At 38.4% G+C, this 23,921-nt stretch overlaps 1 protein-coding gene across 1 annotated transcript in view; it reads left to right on the top strand.

Annotated features, from left to right (window-relative positions):
• Positions 1-23,921, top strand: part of DMD (dystrophin) — a 2,214,077-nt gene that overhangs the window by 668,256 nt on the left and 1,521,900 nt on the right. The window contains exons 32-33 of the mRNA XM_088454197.1: positions 7,654-7,809; positions 19,595-19,765. Of these exons, the coding sequence (XP_088310323.1) occupies positions 7,654-7,809; positions 19,595-19,765 (327 nt within the window). The remainder of the gene's footprint in view (positions 1-7,653; positions 7,810-19,594; positions 19,766-23,921) is intronic.

Genomic DNA, 23,921 nt, shown 5'->3' with positions numbered 1-23,921 from the left:
AAAATTAATCTAAAGGTTCTAGAAACATAACATGGACTATTTTAATCCAATAAGTATATATTGCATGAAATTTGCAGAAATTCAAGACCAGCCAGTGTCAGCATAGGTTGTTTTTTGCTTACATTACTGTGTACATTGTAGAAAAACACCATTCTTGCTTTTGTCTAAAAATTAACATAGAACTCTTATGGTGCTGACAAAAAGTTATTGATGTTTCTCCTGACTCACTCAGAAGAAAGGGGTATGTGGAACTGTTATTGTGGTCTCTCCTACGTATTTCAAGTGCAATGCCTCCACCTGAATCTTCAGAGTTGCTTGAAGGATGCAGAGGGGATTACGTGTACCCATCACCAAGCTTACTTGTATATTAACATACACAAGGCCTGTTTCAGCATTGTACACAAACCCCTAGCTGCAGTCATTTGAGGCTGTTGATAGTGACCATTTTACAAAACGGGAGCATGTCTATTTCCGTTTTGTTGGCATGTCAAGGACAATGGCTGCAGATGGTGATCCGATGCTGCATCTTTGGGTGCAGAAATCAGATCTGCAGTGCTGACAGTGGGTGTCTTTAGACTACTGATGCACCCTGCGGCATTTGTATTTTTTTGCACACAGCAAACAACTCTGAGGCAACCTAAAGCTCATACTTCTTGCCAGTGGCAAATTTAGTGTAACATCACTGTGATAGTTATGAATATGCCACTGGTATTTAACATTACTTACTTGTCTAGTGAGATCCAGCAGTGTCTTCCTATTTGGAGACATCCTCTGGTATTTTGCCTGCAGTGCTGCCGGCAACAAGTTATTGACAAATAAGTGTAAGCATGATGCTGGCAGGGACTCAGCAAAGCCTGGCTTAGATGGAGTTGAAAAGGTGGTGTTAGGTCCCCATTGACATAAGGGTTTATTCAGAAACAGTGGTATATTAAGATCACTGTGGGCCTGATTCAGAGCCGCTCGTAAGCGGCCGCTCGTTCGCTCTGAGCGATGTTCGCACAACTGCGCATGCGTATGGGTTGTAATACGCATGCGCGAACCAGTCATTACGGTCGGAAATTGTGTGCTCGCAAAATAGCGAATGCCTGCTAATTTGAGTGACAGAATGAGGCGTTTGTGGGTGGTAACAGGGGAAGGTGCTTGAAAACGGGGAGTGGAGATCCGAACGCAGGCGTGCCAAACGGTCAAAACGGGCGTTTTAAGGGTGTGGATAATTAACAAAGCAGCGTCATCGACCACGTCACTTGGTTGTCTTTTAGCCTGAACTGCTCGCATGATTGCAGTAGGAAAATCCTACCACAAGCACTGCGAGCAGTTCATACGCCTTTCGATGTACTCGATTAATCTAATAAATAGCGAAGATGACGTAGGATGCGAGCGGCCAGGGGGCGTTTTTTAAAAAATAGCGAGCACATGTTTTGTTCGCTTGTTCAGACATAGAGGCGTCAACAGACCGCAAAGAGCGAGCGCTCTATTTAAATATCCGGCCCCTTTTTCTGAACGAGCGAGTGCAAATAGCGTCCGGCTCTGAATCAGGCCCTGTGTTTGCTAAATGTAGGATTACAATAATCAGAAAGAAGTGCTAATGGGATTATGACTCAAAGGTCTATTCATCAATACTTAATTATCACTTGTGATAATTATGTTTCAAACTTGCTGCAAGATTAAAAAACTGTTCAGAGACATTCTTCATGCCTCATTCACAAATGTATCACTTCTGAGAAGCAGCTCTTTTTGTGGAGTCAGCTTTTCGGAAAAGTTATACTTTTCCCCCTACACCTGCCATACCCTATGGATTTCCCTGCTGCCTTCGGTTTCTGTGCCCCCCACACCGCAGCAGCCAATGTCTGTGGCCCCCACTGTTGTGTGTAACACCCTCTCCTCCTCTATGCCATCTCTCCACCTGACTGCTCTGTCAGCTGCCTGTCCTTGACCACTCCCCCCCTGTTGTGTCCCTTAGCTTTCTCTATGTCCGGTCTGTTGTTGACAGTCCAAAGGAGGAGTTTCAAATTCAACCAACCTGGAATGAAGATTCATGGAACACGGTTGAAGTCTATAAGGAAAAGACAATTAGTGAATGCCAGCCCACCTCCAGGATGACCACAGCGCCCACCATCTTGATACGCTAACAAAGAAAAGGGATCTCAAATTTAGGTGAAGATCATTACTGGCAGTTTTGGCTTGAGATCCTGAGTTCCACCTATGGGTACTCGTGTACCAGATGAAGACTCAACCTTGCAGTGGGGTTGAAGGTCGACTTTCCACCCAGAAGAAAGATAGACAGAAAAGAAAGACAGACAGACATGGAGATTCTCACCAGTGGCCCTACTTGGTCTTTGTTCGTCTCCTCATTCACATGTCTTTGGGAGGAAACAACAACACCGATGTGCAGGGCCATCACATAAACTAATGTGTCACAGTGATATACTTATATCAACAATAACAATGGCCTTAACTTACTGGCCTAGTAAACTTTTACGTTTAGTTCAATACAACCTTTGATGTGTGACTTCTTATAATCAATAGTGTTAATAAATTTACCCTGCATGGGTACAGCAAATACAAAACTTTTAACAGAACAAGAACAAATTACAGTACTGTCTCTTTAACCCTTCCTGCCAACAAAGGGCTGGCCAGCTCCTTCCTAGTGGGACCTGGTGTCCGTATCCTATCTAAGACTACAAAAGGAAAGGAAATAATGGTTGCTGAATAAACAGAGTTGCAACTTGGAGGCCAGACAGCCCTCCACTTCCTTTGAGGGACTACTAATGGCAGAATAATGGATGCTGTACAGGCCTGGGTCTAATGCTCAGAATCACCAGTGGGGCACTTATTTGAATGTCTGGGCCTTAAGCTAAAGCTGCACACCTGTGAGCACATTCCTTGAGTCCACCTATCTGGGTTTTTGTTGTTTTAAATAACGTGGGTCTAATGCCAGGTTATGTCTGGAGGCATGAGCCTAATGCCCACGTAATTAATGCAATAGTGACCTGGGCCTAATGCCTAGTCACTTTATTAGGTGCACATGCCTAACACCTGCCTATTCAATAGTTAAAGTGACTTGGGCTTAGTACCTAGAGTAACTTATATGGGTCTCAGGCTCTTGAGCCTGCCTATTAAAACATATAGTGCCTTGGACCTAATGCCCAAGGGCAGTTTACAGGGGCTCAGGCTGCTGGCCTGTCTACTGGAGGGCACAAGGAGGGGGCCAGGTCCTAATGCCCAAAGTCCTTTTACTTAATGGGGTTCAGGCCTTGGCCTGCCTACTTTGGGGCACAAATAGTGACATGAGCCTAGGTTCACTGTATCAGTAGCACAAGCTGTCTGCTTACCTAACATGCCCCAAAGGTCTGATGCCTAACTGCACTCACTGCAGCTACTTCTGATTGGCTGCCAGCCCTCGAACCATGGTCAATTTCTAAATTCCATGGATCCTTGCAAATTCAGCCACACGTTCATCAGAGACAAGGAACATTGTACCTACCTTGCCATGACCTACTATGGCATCCTTCACTGGACCACCCAATGACTGGGACAGGTGAGTACTCTCATCTGTCCCCTACTACCAGGGACCTACTCACCTACCTTCAGTTATTGTATTTAGTGCCTTTAAAGCAAAGCATATTTCGCCATTAGGGGAAATTCTTTATTTTACCTTTAGGTTTTGTGCTATAGTACTTGTTCACAACACGTATGCAAGTGTAGATTGTTCCCAGTTGCTGCATTGTAAAGTCCTGCTGCAGTTCCATCCACTGGTTGCCTTGAGGGATCATCAGTTCACTAAACGAGAGTTCCCAAGGATCCTCAAAGCTCCTTCTACAACTGCACCATTCCCAGAGTTGGCTGCATTTCAGGTAAGGCAACCACAGCCTATCTCCAGGTAGTGTTGTGCTGCAGGCAACTCACTGCTGGCACTGGGTAGTTTGGTGTCCAGTGGCCTAGTTCAGGTGGGTTGCAATCTACTGCAGCTGCCTCTCCCCTGGAGAAGTAATTGCAAGAAAGCCATTCTATGCATGGTGCCATTTCTTCTGTGACCTGCATGTAGTAAGCTCCTCCCAGAAACCCCCTTGGTGGACCAAATTGTTTTTTTTCAGATACAGAGACCGCTTTGTCTTTGTACCAATTACATCATTTTGGACTTGCCTCCCTCATAGAGCGATGAATACTGTCATTACTCTGCAAGTGGCGGAGTCTAATTATGCAAAATAGCAGGCCCTGTCCCCACTAGCGACCTCCTGCTGCATCTCTCTCCTGGGTGAAGTGAGATAGATAGATAGATAGATAGATAGATACTCTTAACAACCAGACATCTTCCTCCGGTGCACAGTCACGAATAAGATAAATCCAAAATAAACATGCACTCTGAGATTTGCAATACTGTCAACAAAAAATGTGTATTAGGTCAACAAACATTTCTGGGCCAAAGCCCCATCTTCAGGACGACATCAAGTACAAAAAGCAAATTCTACTTTGCCCTTGCTGATTTTCCATTCCTGGAAGTGTGGTCTTGGGGATATTTATTCATCCTCAGGTCGTATCCAGGGATTTGTCCTGCTGACAGTCTGGTTTATCTAATTCCACCAATCATCTGCGTTGCTTGGATGTGGTTCTGGACTTAGCCAGTGTTTCTTGACCATACATGGTGGGCGGGTTATAAGGGGGCAGAGCTTAGGTTAAGATTTTTTATTACTAGTTTATCGCCTGCTCCTGAGCTAACTCTTCTATAGTCTTCCAGTGGCCTCCAAATGGATTACAAGGAATGGATTTGACAAATAAAATCATGATTTTTAGTGTGTGACTTACAGAACACATGCAGTACTTCACATTTATGCCTTTAATGATGCACACTGTAGATAAATCCTATAACCTACTAGCCATACATTACATATTTTTTTGCAGTTTATGCTTGTATTTAATTTCCTTTAAGATCACCTCCTCCTCACTAATGACAGTTGCATTTCATTCATTAAAAATTAAAAAGGCAAAATTAAAAGTAATTTTAGAAGTCTAAAAACAACGATGGCTCCTGCCATTTTAATTTTCCTTTGGGGAATGCTGATCTATAGTCAAGAGAAAGTACAGTACTTGATATTAGCAGAGTATTGGGGAGACAGCAGGATGGGTAGGACCTGATAGAGTAGACTGTAACTATATTGTGAAAGTAGATTGTGCTGGGAGCAGGGCCGGCAACAGAAATCTTGGGGCCTGTTACACTGATATCTCTGGGTTTTGGCAAGTTTCAAAGCTGGTGCTATATATAAGTTTAATAAAAGATATAGTGGTCGCTCACATCAACATATATAAGTTGCATGACGTAGGGTTCGCACTCACATTCTCAGCCTTTCAGACAATGATTGGGATGCTCCCCACTGTGACCTACAATAGGTCCAAAGTCAAATAGTAAAATTAGGAAAAGGGGCACTCACTAGAGTTCTAAGACTCCCATACCATATGTCAATACCCAGTTATCAAAAGTAAAATGAAATAAAGTAAAAACACACTGTCACTTACCCCACACACAGTCTGGGACAGTGGAGGTGTGCTGCTGCAGCTTGACCTTGTGTGCTGGGCTGTCTGTGCCCTGCAGTAGTCGGTTCCCTGGTCCTCTTTAGTGGACAGACATAGCAGCAGGGATACAGGGAAGGGCCAGTGCAATGGCGTGTGCAATGACGTCATGATGCCACACACAGTATGAACCTGGTTACGGGGCCGTCCAGGGTAGCAGTTTGGGGGTGGTGCATGATAAGTTTTTTGGTTGACTGTGGATCTCATTGGAGGTCACAGTTTTTTGGTTTGCATACCCATGCCAGATGGGTGGCCACTGGCGCGGTCAGTTTATTATTCACTATTAGCATCGGCCCATGGCAGATGCCTTTTGTGCCCCTCAGAAACTCAGGGCTTGACATGGGTCTACTCCTTGTACTTCCCTGTCGCTGGGCCTTGCTGGGAGATGTAGTCCTCCAGACAATTGTTAAAATAGGGTGTAATGTGCTTGGCAGAGATGCATGTGATGATTAGTATGTAACGCTGATGTTGGTGCTGGTGGAGGTTAGTCGATACGTGCTACAGCTTAACAAGTTCTTAGATTAATTGGATCAGGTAGAACAAAAGTGGCAAATGACACAGAGATATCACAGGTGTAATAGCGGTAGGCAAATTATATATGGGCAGCCTGGAGTTTAGGGTGTTACTGGGCATTGTAGTGACTAATACAGTACACTGGAAGATGCTAGTGGTAATGTTCTGTACTATAACGGTGGTGATATAGTATACTTGCGGTCCAGCTATATGACTCTGTAATGTGAGAGTCTTGTGGGTCCGCCCATCCTCATGGAACACCAGGGAGTAAATGGAGATGCTGTGCATGAATGGAAGCTCATGTCAGAGGTTGGGCTGAGCTCCGTCAGGTCCTAGTGACCGCTGGCTCAGTCCTAGCTCTTGCATGCTGGAGGTAGAGAGTGCAAATATTCCTGTCTGTTTAAATTCCAAGTTAACAAGACAGCCTTCATTACAGTTTTATAGACACTAATGAAGAATTATGAGGTGATGGCATGTCTATTTTAACATAAAAACTTGTTTATTATGGTAATCTAGCATGTAATGGTTGGGACAATGTCATACACACTTCTGTAAGTTATATTGTACAATACACTGCTGCCTTTTAATCCCTTAATGTCGTTGTTAAATATGTTATTTTAGTATGAGTTTTTGTGATTCTAACTAGAGTATTTCTCAATTATTGTGCTTAATGAAGCAGCAGAGAACAAATGTGTATTTAATCCTTTTGTTTGTGAGGTCATTAAAGGGTCCAGTAAGCATAGCCAGGGGTAAATTATTCAGAGCACTTAGGATAGAGATGGGTTTTAAATGCCATTTCACTTCATCACTCATACTCTATAGACCAAGTGTTACACATGTACATTTCGGAGAGTATAATTTTTAGTTTTAATTAAAAATTGTTATTCATTGTTTATGGCTAGCATTCATGTTTTTTTTTTTTCATCTTGCAAACAATACAAGCTGATTATAAATATAGTCTTATAGTCTTATAGTCTTGCAGTCTTCATTTTAGATTGTATTACGTTTGGTTTTCTTTACGCACCTTTACTGACCATTTCTATTATCAGAAAAATATTCAAATACCATTTTAATTTTATGATTTATACCTAATTAACTGATCTATAATAAGGGCATAACCATGTCTCAATATATTCACATGCAGTCTATTTAGGTGTATCCTATCTGTTTCTACCTGTGTGCATTCTCATAATGCACAATAGCTATCATCATTAATATTAAACAATGAAAAAGCCCAAATAATATTACTAACCCATAAAATATTTATGCTGCAGATCTGAAATGCAAGATTTATTTTACAAGGCCATAAAAGATATATTCTATTACCTCAGATGAGGTAGCAAAAGGATATAACTCTATTTAGCTAAAATACATTTTATGTATTGTCAGTGGCCCTTGTGAATGGCATTAATCAGAAAGTTCATTATTATCTGAACATTTTCCATGCAAAAAAACATTTCCAATAAAGATTCCTGGCAGTGTCTGTAACAAGAATCATGAACAATGAATGTTTTATATTAACTGCACTCTTTCAATTTAGAAATTTCTAAATAATCTTTGGGCATTTCTCCACAGAAACTCTACAAAATTTTAAGCGAAGTTAAATCCGAAGTTGAAACAGTGATAAAGACTGGACGTCAGATAGTACAGAAACAGCAAACGGAGAACCCTAAAGACCTGGATGAAAGGCTGACTGCTTTAAAATTGCAATACAATGAGTTAGGAGCAAAGGTAATACAATATATTGACATTCTAATGAATGAATATCTGAACACATTCTAATTCAGTAGCTCTGATTTTGTCATTTAAAGCCACCTTCACAGGATAAAGGTGTATGACAAATGCCCACCCATTCGTCTAATCATGGCACAGCCAAAATTGTTACATTTAAAGTAAACTATAGTATCTCCCATTTTATATTTTTTAACTACTGTGACATTAGTCATTTACACACACACATCATGTGTAGTTATTGCGTAAAGAATCCAATCAGAATACTGTGCCAATTAATACATTTTATTGCAATATGAACATGGCTGCATTTGCTGGGGTTTCCTGTCACTTTCCAAACTAGGAAAAATCACTTTCATTTTAATTAATAAATTTTTTAAAATATACTGTTTCTTTAAAAATCAATTATATTTTGACAAATTATTTTATGTTTCATTCATAGATATCCCATGTTTTGTGTATGTCGTAAAGGTCTGATGTTTTAGTTTTCTTTTACACTCTAGTTTCATCATAAAATCAAAATAGAAATCCCTACTAGAAAGTAAGGTTTACATGGCAGAATGAAGCATTATTATAATATGTCTGCAATAATTGTTATTCGCCCAAGCAGTACAAATAGAACTATTTTTGCTGAGGTCACAAGTCACTCTTGTACACATACTGTAGATAGAAATCTGAACATGTTACACTTATCAAGTATGGATATAAGAAGAAGTAATGCAGGTTTGTTAAAATTCCGCAATGCACATCTGATTAAAATGTTGCTTCAGGCTTGCCAGCAGGGTGCTTGTCCATTACCACTTCTACCTACACTATCCTCAGTCTATTGCACATAAGATTCAGAAATGTCACAGCATACATTATATTAATCTGTTTCATTGCCGTCTGCAGGACTCCCTGTGAATTTAGTATTAGTGTTAAGTCATTTTTATCTGAAACCAACAAAGGACTTTTCATGCTATGTGCCCTAATACAGGAGTATTGTGCTATAATTCAAGAAGCCTTCTAGGTTGGGGACCATAGGCTAATTTAAAAAGATGACTAGGGAATGGTTCTTAATTAAGCTGCCAAATTGCTTCAACCTTTTTATTTAATGCCATTTGAAGTAAGATATCTTGTTTAATTTTGGCATATAATAAAGAGGAGTAACTCACTGAGGTGTTCAGTGTTCTTAGTATTGTATCGGGTCCTAGAGGGGTGAATTGCATAGGAACCAGAAACCTGTACATAAAGATGTGTCCACATACACCTATCCTCATAGACTTTGTAATCTAGCCACGCCAAAGTACTAATCCTAAATACATAGTATAGTATAAAGTATACTAAAATGCAAAATTGAGGAAAGAAATTGCAAAATTGAGGAAAAAGTACACAATCTAAGGTAAAAAGGCAAAAGGTCTGATACAAGTGACCCGCACCATACATAGTAATGTTTAATCTGCAGCTTTATACCAGTTCCTTTGCTACATAAATATTAATCCTGAGTATCTAGTACACTATAAGCAAAATAAGGTGCAAAATTGAAGAAACAGTATGCAGTCTGTGTAAAAAAGCAAAATACCAAGCCAGTATGAGCCGCATAGTTATGCTTCATCTGCAAAATTATACTAATTCATTTATGTCAAAAAAATGATCCTATGTACCTAGTACACTATATGCAAACTAAGATGCAACATTGAGGAAAAAGTGCACAGCATGGGAATCGGGCATCTCACGCCATATGGCACAGAAAGTATAGGTGTACGAGAACACATCTGTATTACTACCTAACACAATAACATTCTCCATATGAGTCAGAGGGGTATATTTACTAAAGTGCAGATTTTTAGAAGTGGTGTTGTTGCCCATAGCAGCCAATCAGATTCTACTTCTCATTTATCTAGCACCTTCTAGAAGATAACAGCTAGAATCTGATTGGTTGCTATGGGCAACATCTCCACTTCTAAAAACTCTCACTTTAGTTAATACACTCCTGAATGTCTACATAAGAATGTAAAATGAGGGGAAGGCAGAACGTGTTAAGCTATATTCCTGTAGGATGAAGTACTGCATAGACCGGTATCCTATTAGCCACTGCAATTTGCCTCAAGCCACAAGTTTTTTACAGACTTTGTGTGTTTTTGGACAAGAACAGGTAATTTTTCTTACAAAAAAATGGCCTCTAATTGGATAATGACCATCATGCAAAAATCACGATAAAAGCCATTTTTTTTACATGGTTAATAGAATACAAACCAGATTCAGTTAGTTGCAAAATGCCACATTTTGGCGAAAAGTGTTCGCAGGTGCGAATTTTTCGCACAAAACTGCGTATCATACAATCCTATTGCCGAATGTTTTCCAATGTGCGAAACTGCATAGACAAAAACCGGCAAACTGTTTCACCATCTCCGAGCAGATGGCTAAAAATGTGAGAACTTGGTTCAGAAGCCTTTGGACACCACCCTAATGACTAATTAATTAGGCAAAAATAATGTTTTATTTAACTTAATTCCCCCTAACAATGACATATCATTTTTGGGGTCAAAATGTAAAAAGTGTTGGAAAATGGGTTAAAGTACTGGGTCAGGTATTTTGGGGGGCTCTATTGATGGGACAAGTGTTTTAAAGATTGCAGGTGGCTGCAGCAGGTGTATTTTTAAAAAATTTTAAAAGTGCACTTTATGGATACAATAGTATACTTGCACACATTTTAATGTACCCCTAATTTAACTGCAGCAATTATTTTCCCCCAAAAAATATTGCTTTTTATCAATTTGCCACACTTATGTAAATATGCATATAACAGCCATTTGACACAATTTAAGCCCAAAATACTTTTATCAGGGCTATTAATATACTTCTATATTGATTTCCTGTGTCAGCTAGGTTTTTTATGGGGTACAGACTGATTTCCCCAAAATGTGCTGTACTTTTTGCTGGTTTCACCATGCGCAGTTTTATCACAAATGCCTTTTTGCATCCTTTGCAATAGGATAGTGCGAAAAATGGGAGCGCGCATTGTCAAAAGAAGCAAATAAAGTGCACCAAAACACGCGAATAATGCGAAAACTTCTCTGTGGTTAAGTTTTCATTTTTTCACGGCTAATTGAATATGCCCCATAGCGAAAACTACTTTTTTTCCTGACTGTAGTATTTTTTCTTTTTTTAAGTGCTGTAGCTTCGAACAAGTAGGATTTATATCAAAACTGTGCAAAAGCAGGAATAGTATCTGGGTCAGTGGGATTTTTTTTTAAATTGTTCAATTCGGGTGTATAATTACACATTTCCTTTTTTTTTACCTTACTCTGCATATATATATATATATATATATATGTTACATCGTATAGTGTGTGCCCAGCTTTAGTATTGTATGCACTGCAGATTGGAGAACAGTCATTATTAAAATGTCACGTATGTTTTAGTAACAGGTATTCAGGGATCTATATCTCCTTGTTTTAGTATTTAGTGAGAGGGATGTGCAAACTAAAAATATATAAAGTCAATATCAATGTGGTGAAAATTTCCCTGACTGTGCGTCAACCAAATATGGGACTTGGTATTGCTTTCAATTGTTATTGTTTATCATCATAAATGCATGGTTTAAATATTAAAACCCTTTTGGGCACCTATTTATAATACATATATATATATATATATATATACATATATATTTATATATATATGTATATATATATATATATATATATATATATATTACACCCCCCACGTTGCACCAAAGTCCCGCACCTTTCTGCTTTCCTTTGGAATTTTATTGGTCCTCACATCCATACATTTCCTCTGTCATGATTATGGAGTCCAGCCCGGCCTGGAAAAGTTGACCACATTGAGTGAGGATTGATTTATCTATGATTACTATATTCTATATATCAAATTATTGGCTGATTTATAAAAAATCTCCTGTGCTTCTTGCTGGACTTTGGCGCAGCGGGGTGTATATAGATCAATTAAGCAGTGGCACACATTTGGGTTCATATTTATGTTCAGAGCGGGGCTCCTCTCTCCCACCAAGGACCATAGGATGCCGTGACTGTAGAAACCTGTTTTGACTTTGTGGATAATTACACCCTGTTACAGTACACACCTATGCGGGGGTAACGTATGCCATCTCAGCATACGAGAGGGACTTGTTATCCAGATTCCTTAATTAACCCCAGGCTTTCATAACAGGAGGGTGGTTGGTATATAATACCAATAGGGTCGCATAAAAGGGGCTTACCTCCTATATTGAGACCCGGAGGTACCCCTCAGACACACCTGCACTTTAATACCACCCTAGGGGTCTGGAGATATTCTCAAACTTTGTTTTTACACACAGAGGCCCTCATTCAGAGGCAAGAAGCGAGCGCTCATTCTGAATTAGGGCAGTCGCTGTATATATGGATAAGTGAGTGCTGGATTTTTTTACATACTGTGTGTGTATATATATATATATATATTAGGGATGTGCAGGCTCGGTTCTACTCGGTTCCGTTCGGTTCTTTTTACCGGATCTTATTGGGTTTCAGCTGTCACGAGTTTTGGATAGCCAATAAGATTCGGTAAAAAGAACCGAACGGAACCGAGTAGAACCGAGCCTGCACATCCCTAATATATATATATATTTATATTATAGTCAGGGCCTCCAAGAGCCGCACAGGGCCCGGGTGACAGGGGGCGTGGCCTAATCGTGGGAGGTGTAGCCATGCCCCCTTAGGGAAAAAGTACAAAAAAGAAAAACAGACGCGGTGTGCTGGGAGAAGGGGAGCTGTGAGCCCCTCAGCCCTGCGCACAGCCAATGGGGGCTGCTCCAGGTGCTGTGAGCAGTATCCTACTGCAGCATGTGCAGGGCTGCTGTGATGTAGAAGGGAAAGGGGGGCGGTGCTGGACTCAGGCCCCAGCCGGGCTCCTCCAGCAAGCCCAATTTGTACCCGCTCCCCCCCTCTCGGCACCCTGATTATATTGGTTGTGCCCTGCACTCTCATCTTTATTTGTCCCAGCTACTGGGGTGCTCTTCAGTGATCTCCAAGGGATGTCCCACACATATGTTGCACTCTTCTCCAGTAGAAAAAAAGGCACTCTACAGATTGTTTGAAATTTTTTATTTTGAAGTTTTTTAACATGCCATCAAGCCACCAACGTTTCAATTCTATTGCGAATCTTTCTCAAGGCAGAGTTTTAGGCAGTATTAATAATGCACTGTAACACAAATAAATACAATATGAAAAAACATGGTCTCCCAGGTCACTCTAATCTTATACAATAACATTAGGGTATACTGGGCTAACAATACGTCCCTAAACTAAACTATAATCCATATCAGTGTCTATAAAAATAATAATATTTGTCATAAATATTTGTATTGTAACTTTATAATATAGATATATATCGATATCCAAACAGCATATAATCAAGAATAGATAAGAATATTCAGCTGACATAAAATGTAATGTTGCACTGTGCATAGTTCAGCTATATGTAGTAATTAATGCACAGCATTTCTAAGACAATTATGAATGTTGACAACCATTACTGTTAGCTACACTATACACATCTACATAAACACACATACAAATAAATACACACATGTATAAATGAATATGTGAAGCAAGAATCACCTGAATAAATCATCATTTTGACAATGGTAATACAGCCAATAGCATGAATATGCATAAAGCACTCTTCACTATGTTAATAATACATTTGAAAAAAAATATTCGACAGTGCTTTAATTCTGGATAAGCTTGTATATTGTCAAGCATAGTGAGACATATATGTGAATATACATTGCAACTGAATTAAATCTAATGAGGCATATAAAAATACATTGAAGCTGTGTTAATTATAAGCATTACATACCTAAAAGCAAGCAAAAGCATTGTGAACAGTGTATCAATCACAAATATCCTGATTACAGCTAATAAACTGTCATAGTTTAACATTACAGCTGTGTAGATAATAGAGATAATATGCACAGAAATGAGGCACAGTTATTGTGGTCAGAATATCAGTCACATCATAATTGCAGCAAAATTAATTTTGGGAATAATATGCATAAACATAAAGCACAGTAATTGTGGTTAATATATCAATTACAACATCTTGATGAAGCATCTGATTACTTCAGCACACTTCAATGTCTTAAAGAGTGGTAAAATACCAGACATATTAAATTTATTTATTTTTTAATTAAAAAACAAAATAGTAATAAGGATGAAAACATAACAGTACAGCACAGTCAATGTGTATAGTAAATCAATCACATTACCATAATGGGGCATCTGGTCAGTGTAGTACATGTTTGCTCAATATGTGTATGGACATTTATTCCATTTAAGGTTGGTGAACGAGAGTGCATCACAGGAAGTGAGGCAATGAAGAATGTGTCCATAACAGGAAGTGGGGCAATATAAAATGTGTCTATAAACAGGATGTGGGGCAATGTACTCTGTGTCTATAAATAGGAAGTGGGGTGATATACATGTCTATAAACAGGAAGTGGGGCAATGTGCAATATGTCTGGCAGGAAATGGGATAAAAAATGTAAACAATGCAGATCTAGCAAGAAAAAGTGTGTGCTGTTTATTAAAATACATGTATGAGTAGTGAATAGCATAATTGTTTAAAGTGAGATACATATATACTGTAGAAAATAAATACTAGTACACTATTTGGTGTGTAAAATTTTTTTGAAATATAAATTACTAAGAAAAAATATATCTAAAAAATAAAAGTGTAAATAAAAGTATAAATAAAAAATATAAGAAAAATAAATAAAAATATATAAAAAAGTTATATATTTCATCTATAAAAACACCATATAAAAATATGTTATTCAATATACCATATTATGACATGCTATAAAATAGCATATTATATTAAAGTAGTGGGAATAAAGTATGAAAGCAAATAGTGTGTTAATAAATGTAACAAACTTGACACATAATATAAAGTGCTAATATATAAGTGCTTAACTTACTATGCAATAGCAGTGAACTACAACAAATATTAAAAGTGAGGTTTTAGCCTTAATAGAGTATTGTTAGTTTAGGCTACAACATGCATTACAGGAGCTATATTCAGATGTATATAGCTTACTATGGGTATCTGTATGTCCTATATAATTACTGTTCACAAATAATTTTGTGCTTACATTGTGAATCGATATACTGACTGATATAACATATATGGAAAGTGGTGTCTTCTTGGCACTCTTGTAGAGAACCTGGGGAAAATCTCAGTGTTTTCTTAAAGTAACATGATTTGCACACAGAGGGCAGAGTTAGAGAAAAATGTTAAGTGGATTGTGCTCATTTAGCCCTCTAGGGGCAACAGTATCAAGTGTGTAGATCCAACGGCTCTCACATCTACATAATTGTTGTAGGTGATCTCCACCTAAACCTAAGGGGGGGTACCCAGTTTATCAGTTTGCACTTTAGACTCGCAATTTTTTTGCCCTTTTTCTACAAAGTGCCTAGCAACAAGTTTATCAGAAGTGCCGTTTTGGAGTGCTAACCTAATGGAGGCCATTCTTTCTCTAAAGTTTCTAGAGGTAAGGCCCACATAATGAAGACCACATGGGCATATAAGTATATATATATATATGACATGGTCTAAAGTTCAATGGAGTTTATATTTAATCTTTATATTCTTACCTGTATGTGGGTGTGGGAATGTGGGGACAGGGGTCATAGCCCTACACGTTATACAGCCTGCACATCTATAACTTCCTGGTTTCTTTTTCATAATCATTTCATTGGTATATTTTTTATCTGGAATCAGGGTAGGTCTTACATTTGTTTTAAATTTGGTCCCCTTTTATACGCCATCATCGAAGCATGAATATCTGTAAAAGGAAGTGAGTTATCTGATTTGATGATCGGACAATGTCTCTTGAGAGTTGTCTGTGTTGCACCGGCTAGACTATCATATTCTGAAAACCGAATATCAGTCGGTTTTCATCTTGTATTCGGGGTAATGTTAAACTATGTCTGACAGTTTATTAGCTGTAATCAGGATATTTGTGATTGATACACTGTTCACAATGCTTGTGCTTTGCTTTTAAGTATGTAATTCTTATAATTAACACAGCTTCAATGTATTGTATATGCCTCATTATATTTAATTCAGTTGCAATGTATATTCACATATATGTCTAACTATGCTTGACACTATACAACCCTACCCAGAATTAAAACACTGTTGAATAATTAAAAAAAAAAATATTATTAACATAGTGGAGAGTGCTTAATGCATATTCGTGCTATTGACTGTATTACCATTGTCAAAATGATGATTTATTCAGGTGATTCTTGCTTCACATATTCAGTGATACATGTGTGCAATTATTTGTATGTGTGTTTATGTAGATGTGTGTATATGTGTATAGTGTAGCTAACAGTAATGCTGTGCATTAAATACTACATATAGCTGAATTATGCACATTGCAACATTACATTTTATGTCAGCTGAACATTCTTATCTATTCTTGATTATATGCTGTTTGGATATTGATATATCTATATTATAAAGTTACAATACAAATATTTATGGCAAATGTATTATTATTTTTTTAGACACGATATGGATTATAGTTTAGTTTAGGGAAATTTAGATATCATGTTTTATTAGTCCAGTATACCCTAATGTTATTGTATAAAATTAGAGGGACCTGGGAGACCATGTTTTTTCATATTGTATTTATTTGTATTACAGTGCATTATTAATACTACCTAAAACTCAGCCTTGAGAAAGATTCACAATAGAATCAAAACGTTGATGGCTTGATGGCATGTTAAAAAACTTCAAAATAAAAAATGTCAAACACTTCATACAAACTGCAGAGTGCCTTCTTTCTACAGAAGTAGAGTGCAACATATTGTATTGTATTAGCTAAATATATTTGCTAAGCTTGTGTATATATAGTAATAAATAGTGTAACTGAATAAGGACTGCCCTCATTCTTCCATTGCTGCTAATGAGTATTGCAAAATAAAAACTAAAAATAAACTACATTCACTTAGTACAAATGCAAGAAATCCAAGCAAGTTATTACTGTTAAAAACCATCTGTGCAGTAGATGGCAGCCTTTCAATTCTTCTTTACACAGGCCTGGTGTTCACATTGAAAATCTATTTTGGTTTTCTGAGAATTAAAGTGCTATGTTTATCTTAGCGAAATGCAACCACAGAACATAGTCTAATTGTCTAAATAAATAAATGTTGCACATTTTGAACTTAAAACTTCAACTTTATAATTGCATTCAATAAAATTGAAGTCCCTCAAGAGAAATTTCAGAAAACAGGATTTGTCATGGATATACAGTACAATGTACAATGCTAACGTAAAGATTATGATAAGCCATTATTTTCAATTAGCTTCTCTCCTTTTAACATTGCTAGATAAAATATACACACAGTTTGCATTTTGCTGTAATTAGTACAATTTTTAGTCATTTGTCATTTATCCTAAAATTTCCAAACTGCTTAAAGCACTAATTGTACAATATATTGTAAAGCAGAATTTCTCAATACTGTGCAAATTAACTAATAATTAGTATATTAAAACATAATCACAGTCACTATTACAATACTTAACATTTGCACATATTTAATGAGTTTTTTTGTACTGCCAACACAGTTTGTTGTCATTAATTTGTCATAATGAAACTTTGAAATAAATAATAAAAAATAGAAATACTTAAAGAAGACATATAATTAAAAAAAATGCCCTATTACAGTACATAGCACCTTGAGCTCTACAGTAAAAAAAGTTCTCCAGCGCTTCCACTCCCACTCATAGAAAATCTATAAAGGTACCTTAATCTGTCTGCTGCTCTGCCGCATCCCACCCCCCTCTCCATCTGGTGGTCTGCACTGTCCCGTCCCTGCTTTGTCCCACCCCGTCTCCCTCTCTGTTCGCTACTTCACTCTCACTCTGCTGCTCTGTCCCAGTCTGTTCCGCACTGCAATACCCACTTTTTATCATTTAAAATTTAACTACTGTATACTGAGCAGAGAGATTTTATTTTATCTCCTATTGGAAGGGAGAAGTGGGGAATTTTCTACTTTTTAGGCCATACAAACTGAGCAAAGCACTATGTAAAAAGTCTTTTATCTTAAAAAAGACTGGTCCTCTTTCATGATCATCATTGTTTATTTGTAAGGCGCCACAGATTCCACAGCACAGGATCATACAAAATACAACTTTAATATAAAAAGTACATGAGATGGATGATAACGTCAGAATGTTGAGTGGGCCCTGCTTGTAACAGCTTAAAGAAATCCTCTTTTAAGTGCATCTTCAAATATACTTGGAGTCTTCAAGTAGTAATAAATGACAATAATACCTGCAATGAGACAAACTTACACAGCTACTGTATATACAAAATATGTTTTAACTATTGTCCTTGTTCATCAGCTAGTTTCATACTATACATTTACAATTGCCAACAGAAGTTCATTAGCATCAGAGGCAAATACTACATAATGTTCTGTGACACAGGCATATTTATCACAATCTACAAATAAAATGTGGTTCTGATGCGAAAATTCAGACTAAAAACTAGCTATATTTGAAAATATCACAAGAATGTATTTAAGTTTGCATCATAGGACAGAGCTTGCAAGAAAGCTCTGTCCCAGTATTGTGTCCACATCAGGCTTTCGCAAAAGTGGAAACTTTCACTTGCTGGGATATACTGTGCACATGTCCTGTAAGAGATGAGCAGGCAGCTTGTGTCGGATAGGACACGGACTGCATGCATAAAGAAAATAGATGTTTGTATGTAATAGAAAATAAATAAAAACTAGCCCACCTGCACCCAGGGATCAGTGATCAGTGATCTCCTTCTGTCATCTGGTCAGCTGATTTGTGCGGTCATCTGAAGTGCCAGCCGGGACTTTCACTACACAGATCAGCTGATTGAGTCACAGAAGAAAGTCACCATTTGCCGATCCCTGGGTGCAGGTAAGCTATTTTTTTCATTTATTTTCTATTACAAGAGATCTATTTTCTTTATACATGCAGTCTTCTTTCTGCATGCTTCTGGGTGTCCCGTTCTGTTGTGTGAGGGATGGGTGAGTTACTGGCCGTATCTCTGTGCAGCTCACTCGTCACCCACTGTCAGCCTGCTGTGCACAACAGAGCAGGAGAATGAGGGAGGGATCTAATACTCTGTCCTGCAGAAAAGAGGGAAGTTTCTATAATGCCATCCGAAAATGGCGTTCATTTTGTGAGGCTCTCCTGAATCTTTTTACAATTTACTTTTAGTAAATCTGATCACATTTCCCATTGCAGGTATGGTTTTACGATCTGCATACTAAAAATCTGAGAATTTTAGGACATGGAGGTGATACTAAAATAATGTGAAAAGGTGCGTATCCACTACGCGATATTAATTGACGACTGAACGATAACGATATTGTTATCGTTCAGTCGTCTATTAATTGTGCACAGATCGGGCACTAAAATGTCAGCAACAACCAGTGATGCGCATTCAAGCTGGTCGTTGCCAGCATCGCTCCACACCCGTACATGCTGGTCAACCTGATGATATCGTCAGGTTGACCATGTTCTGGAATGAGGGAGGGTGCCTGCACTGAACGATATATCGTTCAGTGTGGGCACTGTACAGTTTAGTGAACGATAACGATATCGTTATCATTCAGTCTTTCACAGTCGGGTAGTGGATACCCGCCTTAAGTATTAGAAGATTGTACCAATGCATATTGTATATATTGGGCTTATATCTAAGCATTGGTTTACATATTTCTGATGATCATGTTATAATTTTTATCTTAATCAGGTGACTGAGGGAAAGCAGATGCTGGAAAAATGCCTGAAATTCTCAAGGAAGCTAAGGAAAGAGATGAGCAGCTTGACTGAATGGTTAGCCACAATAGACACTGAAGTGACAAAGAGATCATCTGAGGAGGGTATGCCCACTAATTTAGAGGAAGAGATAGCCTGGAGTAAGGTGAGTGTTTTCCAATTACCCATTGATAAGAAAGTTTTATAGAATTATTTCTAGCAACAAGTACTACTACAAACACAAATCTATGCATCAGTCCTTGTACACAATTTTAACATATACTGTACAGTATGAACCATGTTCATTGCAAGAGAAGCTTCCTTAACCAGTTCCCAAACATATTTTTAAAAGGCATTATTTAATTAGACCTGGGTCAAAGCTGGAGAAACAAGAACAGACAATTGTCTCATAGTTACAATTAAAAACATCTTGTTAAACCATGTATTACTTATGTTACATTTTGATTTTAAGCCTTTTGCTTTGAGTTGGTCTGTTAACTGCATTTTTTTCTCAGGTCCCGATGTCAGCACTTCCTGTTAATAAGAGGCACTTGTTAAATACTCAAATTCTTTTTCTATTTGATTGAGGGTATACGTTCAGGAAGCCGGCGGACGCAATGACAACCGCCAGCTTCCAGACTACTTAATCCCGGCGAGGGCTAAATGACAGGCGTCTAAATCTAGACACCTGTCATTTTACCGATGATGGGAGACCGGCGCCTGTCATCCCGATTGAAGGGATGCCGGGCGCAGTCAGCCGTGGGGGGGTTAGGTTTAGGGCTCCCGGGGGGGACTTAGGGTTAGGCACCCCCCCGGGAAGTTAGGGTCAGGCTAGGGGAAGGGGGGTTTAGGGTTAGGCTCCTCCGGGGGGAGATTAGGGTTAGGCACCCCCCGAAGGACTAAGGTTTAGGCGGCGGGGAAGGGGGGGATAGGTTTAGGCACTTAGAGGGATGATTAGGGTTGGCACAGGGGGGGTTAGGGTTAGGTACCCTAAAGAAGGGTTAGGGTGTAAAATTAGGTTAGTTTATACATACCTTTAGGACGATCAGGATTTCCTTCTCTGTCGGGTTGCCGCTGCTGGCATTTCAACAGCCGGCCGGCGGTAAATCATACCGAATGCCTGATTGAGACCAAATTCAATTTAACCTGTCTGATGTATACCACAGAACTGAGTATTTCATATTGTATGTCTCCTTTATTAAATAGGTGGTAGGCAACACAATTCTGGTTCCCTTGAAGGTAAATAAATTGTAAAGTATTTCTGGATAATGAGAGTAGGACGCTGGAGTTTGTATTCAATACAGTGGCATGAATACCAGAGTCAGCGGCCCCTGGGGGGCAGGGCTGCAAGGAGGCAGATACAGGAGGTACATTTATAAGGGGCTTGGCAGACAAGGAGTCTTGAACCCCTTCATGTGGCATAGATGAACACAGCACTGAAGTGTTGCTTATTCAAAAACAGTCTGCCTCTAAGTTTGCAGCCAGGATTATTGGCGATCAAGTGGGGCCACAAGGGGCCCATGGCTTGGCCTCACCTTTCTCATGCTTTCCCCTCCTCTCCAGGACAAGGTGTATGTGCTTTATACAAAGCGCAGCATCTAAATTCAAGCATGTGTGTCCATACCCCACCTCCATTTCCCCTCAACTGGGTTCTTCTGCATTGGTTGGACCTGTTACTGTGCACCGAGTACCTTGGACAGAAGAAGACAATGTGAGTGTAATAATCTCATAGTCTCGCCCTCTATCTATAGCACTCTACATGCTCCACTGTGTGTCTGCCCCTTTGATTATGTCTCTCTGTGTACAGAGGTATTTTTCTCCCTACCTGTCTCCCCAAGTGTGCCTCTGGCCAGTCCCATATGTGTCCCAGACCCTCCCACCCCATGTTTGTCTCTGCACCCCAACCTCTATCTTGCTTGTGACCAACAGGAATAAAGTTACACCTATGTCAGTAAAAGTGGGAGATTTACTTTTATGTTTCATGTGTACCTGAGACAGAAAATGAAGCCATATCTTAATCACATGTCTAGGAAAGGTTTGATATTTTTGCCTCCTTCCACTGTAATAAAAGAAAACATTTGTTGGGCAACATTTCATGCATGAATGATACTGCTAATAAATGTGCAAAGTGCATTTCATTCTGACATTTCAGTTATGTACAAAAGTGTGTCTAGTGTTTGAGGATCCAAAATAAGGGGAGGCTTATTCGATAATGCAGGTTATCTGTGGGTCAGTAGGACCAGCCTGGTAATTGCTCAGATAATTGATTCTAGGGATATATTTACTAAAGTGGGGGTTTGATTAGTTGCTATGGGCAACACCTCCACTTCTATAAACCCACACTTTAGTAAATATACCCCTAGGTCTCTCCAGAAATAATTTTCATTATACTCCCCTTATGTCTTTAATACCATTATTAAAGTGAGAAATATATGTTTTACTTGTTATAATTGTCTTGATAACAGATGTAACAGTATGTGAAACACTTGAAGCATCTAAAGTTTTAACAATCAGCCCAAATATTGTATCCAGTTCTATACAAGTTACTGTAAAAAAAAAAAAAGCATAGGACAAGAAAAGAATAATGGTTCCTGCAAAACACAGCAAGGCAGCTGATTGTAATTACTAGTTTTTGACTTTTAAATCAATTCTAGTAGGTGACACCCCATTGCTGTTCAATATTTTTTCTCATTTTCACTTGCTTTTATGCCATGCAGAGAAGTCTATATAAAACATCATCCTGCCTAAATCTTTGATTAATACTGGGATCTTATCAACCAGTGTTAGAGGACAAATGTCACATTTCAAGGAACAAATTGCATATCCTTCCAATTTAATATATTACAGGCAATGTGTCAATCAATCATTGACCAAACAAAACAAATGTGACATTTACTAATTCTTTTAAATGTCCCTGCTTTAATGCTCTTGAAATGAATGTTACCTATTTTAAACCAGAATACTATTTTTAAAAAATAATTTACAGCTAATTTACATTACATTTACATTAAATTATAAAGCTTAGGATTTGTATTTAAATAGTTAACCTTCTAGATATGTATGACTGTGAAGACACAGTATAATGAACCTGTTATACTGCTGCCTCAATGGCTGTGACTCTGTTTCTCAATCATCCAGCCGGTAGCTTTTAGTGTGTTTTAGGTGTGCGTGCACATGTAGAGTATGCACTTGTTTTATAAAATATCACATAAAGAGGTCTATTTATGACCTGGAAAATAGCCCTAAATCCAGTGTTTTTACTGGACACCGTTATTCTCACATTTTAAAATGCAAAACTAGCGAATTATAGCTATCATTGGGTATCGCTGGTGATTGCCTTTGCCAGCAGGGTGAAGCCCTGTTTAAGAAGGACTGCCTCAGAATTCCAATAGAAGAAAAGCTGCAGAGGATAAAAAAATCTTAAAATAAAAGTAGTAAAATTAATTTATATTTTTTACAATTATTATTTTTAACTTTTCATTTTCTATGATTGTGACACTGGAAGCCGAAGTCTGAGCAAGCAGTTCCTCTGCACCGGAGCATGTGCAGAATGCCACAAGAAACTGAATAGTTCTCTTATTTTTGCCAGTCAGTATCAACGGGGAGCTGGAGTGCTTCCACTCAGTCTGTAGCCTCTAAGAGGGTGTCCTTCTCCTAGTCTTCCAGCAACTTGTATACCAAGGTGGTGATTTATTATTGGAATTATTTCACAAGCTGCTGGATCTGTGCAGTGACTCACTATTAAATGCCAGTAGAGAGAGGAACTTGAGTTGAGTAAGAAGAAAGTAGTGAACAGTGTCTACAGCAGTAAAGAGAAAGGAGAATTAGAATAGACTCTCTGGATAGACTGGTAGACCATGAGCTGAAACTAGTTTGCAAAGCAATGAGAAGTTGTAGTAATGCTTCTTCGTTTTGGAAGTTAGGTCCATGTTGACATTTTAACAAAGATAACATTACAAAGGAAATGACTATTGTGGAACATGAAATTTTTGAATGCACTGAAGTTTTTAGAATATACTGATTGTGTGAGCCAGCATCGTAACAGAAAAATAGCTTATGCCATTTGAGCCATTTGAGCTTTGTTGAAATACATTAATCCATGTCATTGGCCAGATCATATGCTCTGAAAAATAGATGTTTTTTATTTCCAATAAATATAAAGGTGTATATAGCTTAATGTCAAAGCTTAAAGTTTTGTGACAAATTAAAAGCAAGTAGAAAGGGTGTTTGGTCAGGTTTTGCATGCCTCCCAACATGTATACAGGTAAAATCAGGACAACATAAGCACAGTCTAATATGTGCACAAATACAATTCAGGAGCT

The sequence above is a fragment of the Taudactylus pleione genome, unplaced genomic scaffold (genome assembly GCF_031769625.1).
Source record: "Taudactylus pleione unplaced genomic scaffold, aTauple2 ptg000609l, whole genome shotgun sequence".
Lineage (NCBI taxonomy): Eukaryota > Metazoa > Chordata > Amphibia > Anura > Myobatrachidae > Taudactylus > Taudactylus pleione.
The sequence above is the reverse complement of the archived record's forward strand: the minus strand, read 5'-3'. Positions and strand labels throughout refer to the sequence as shown.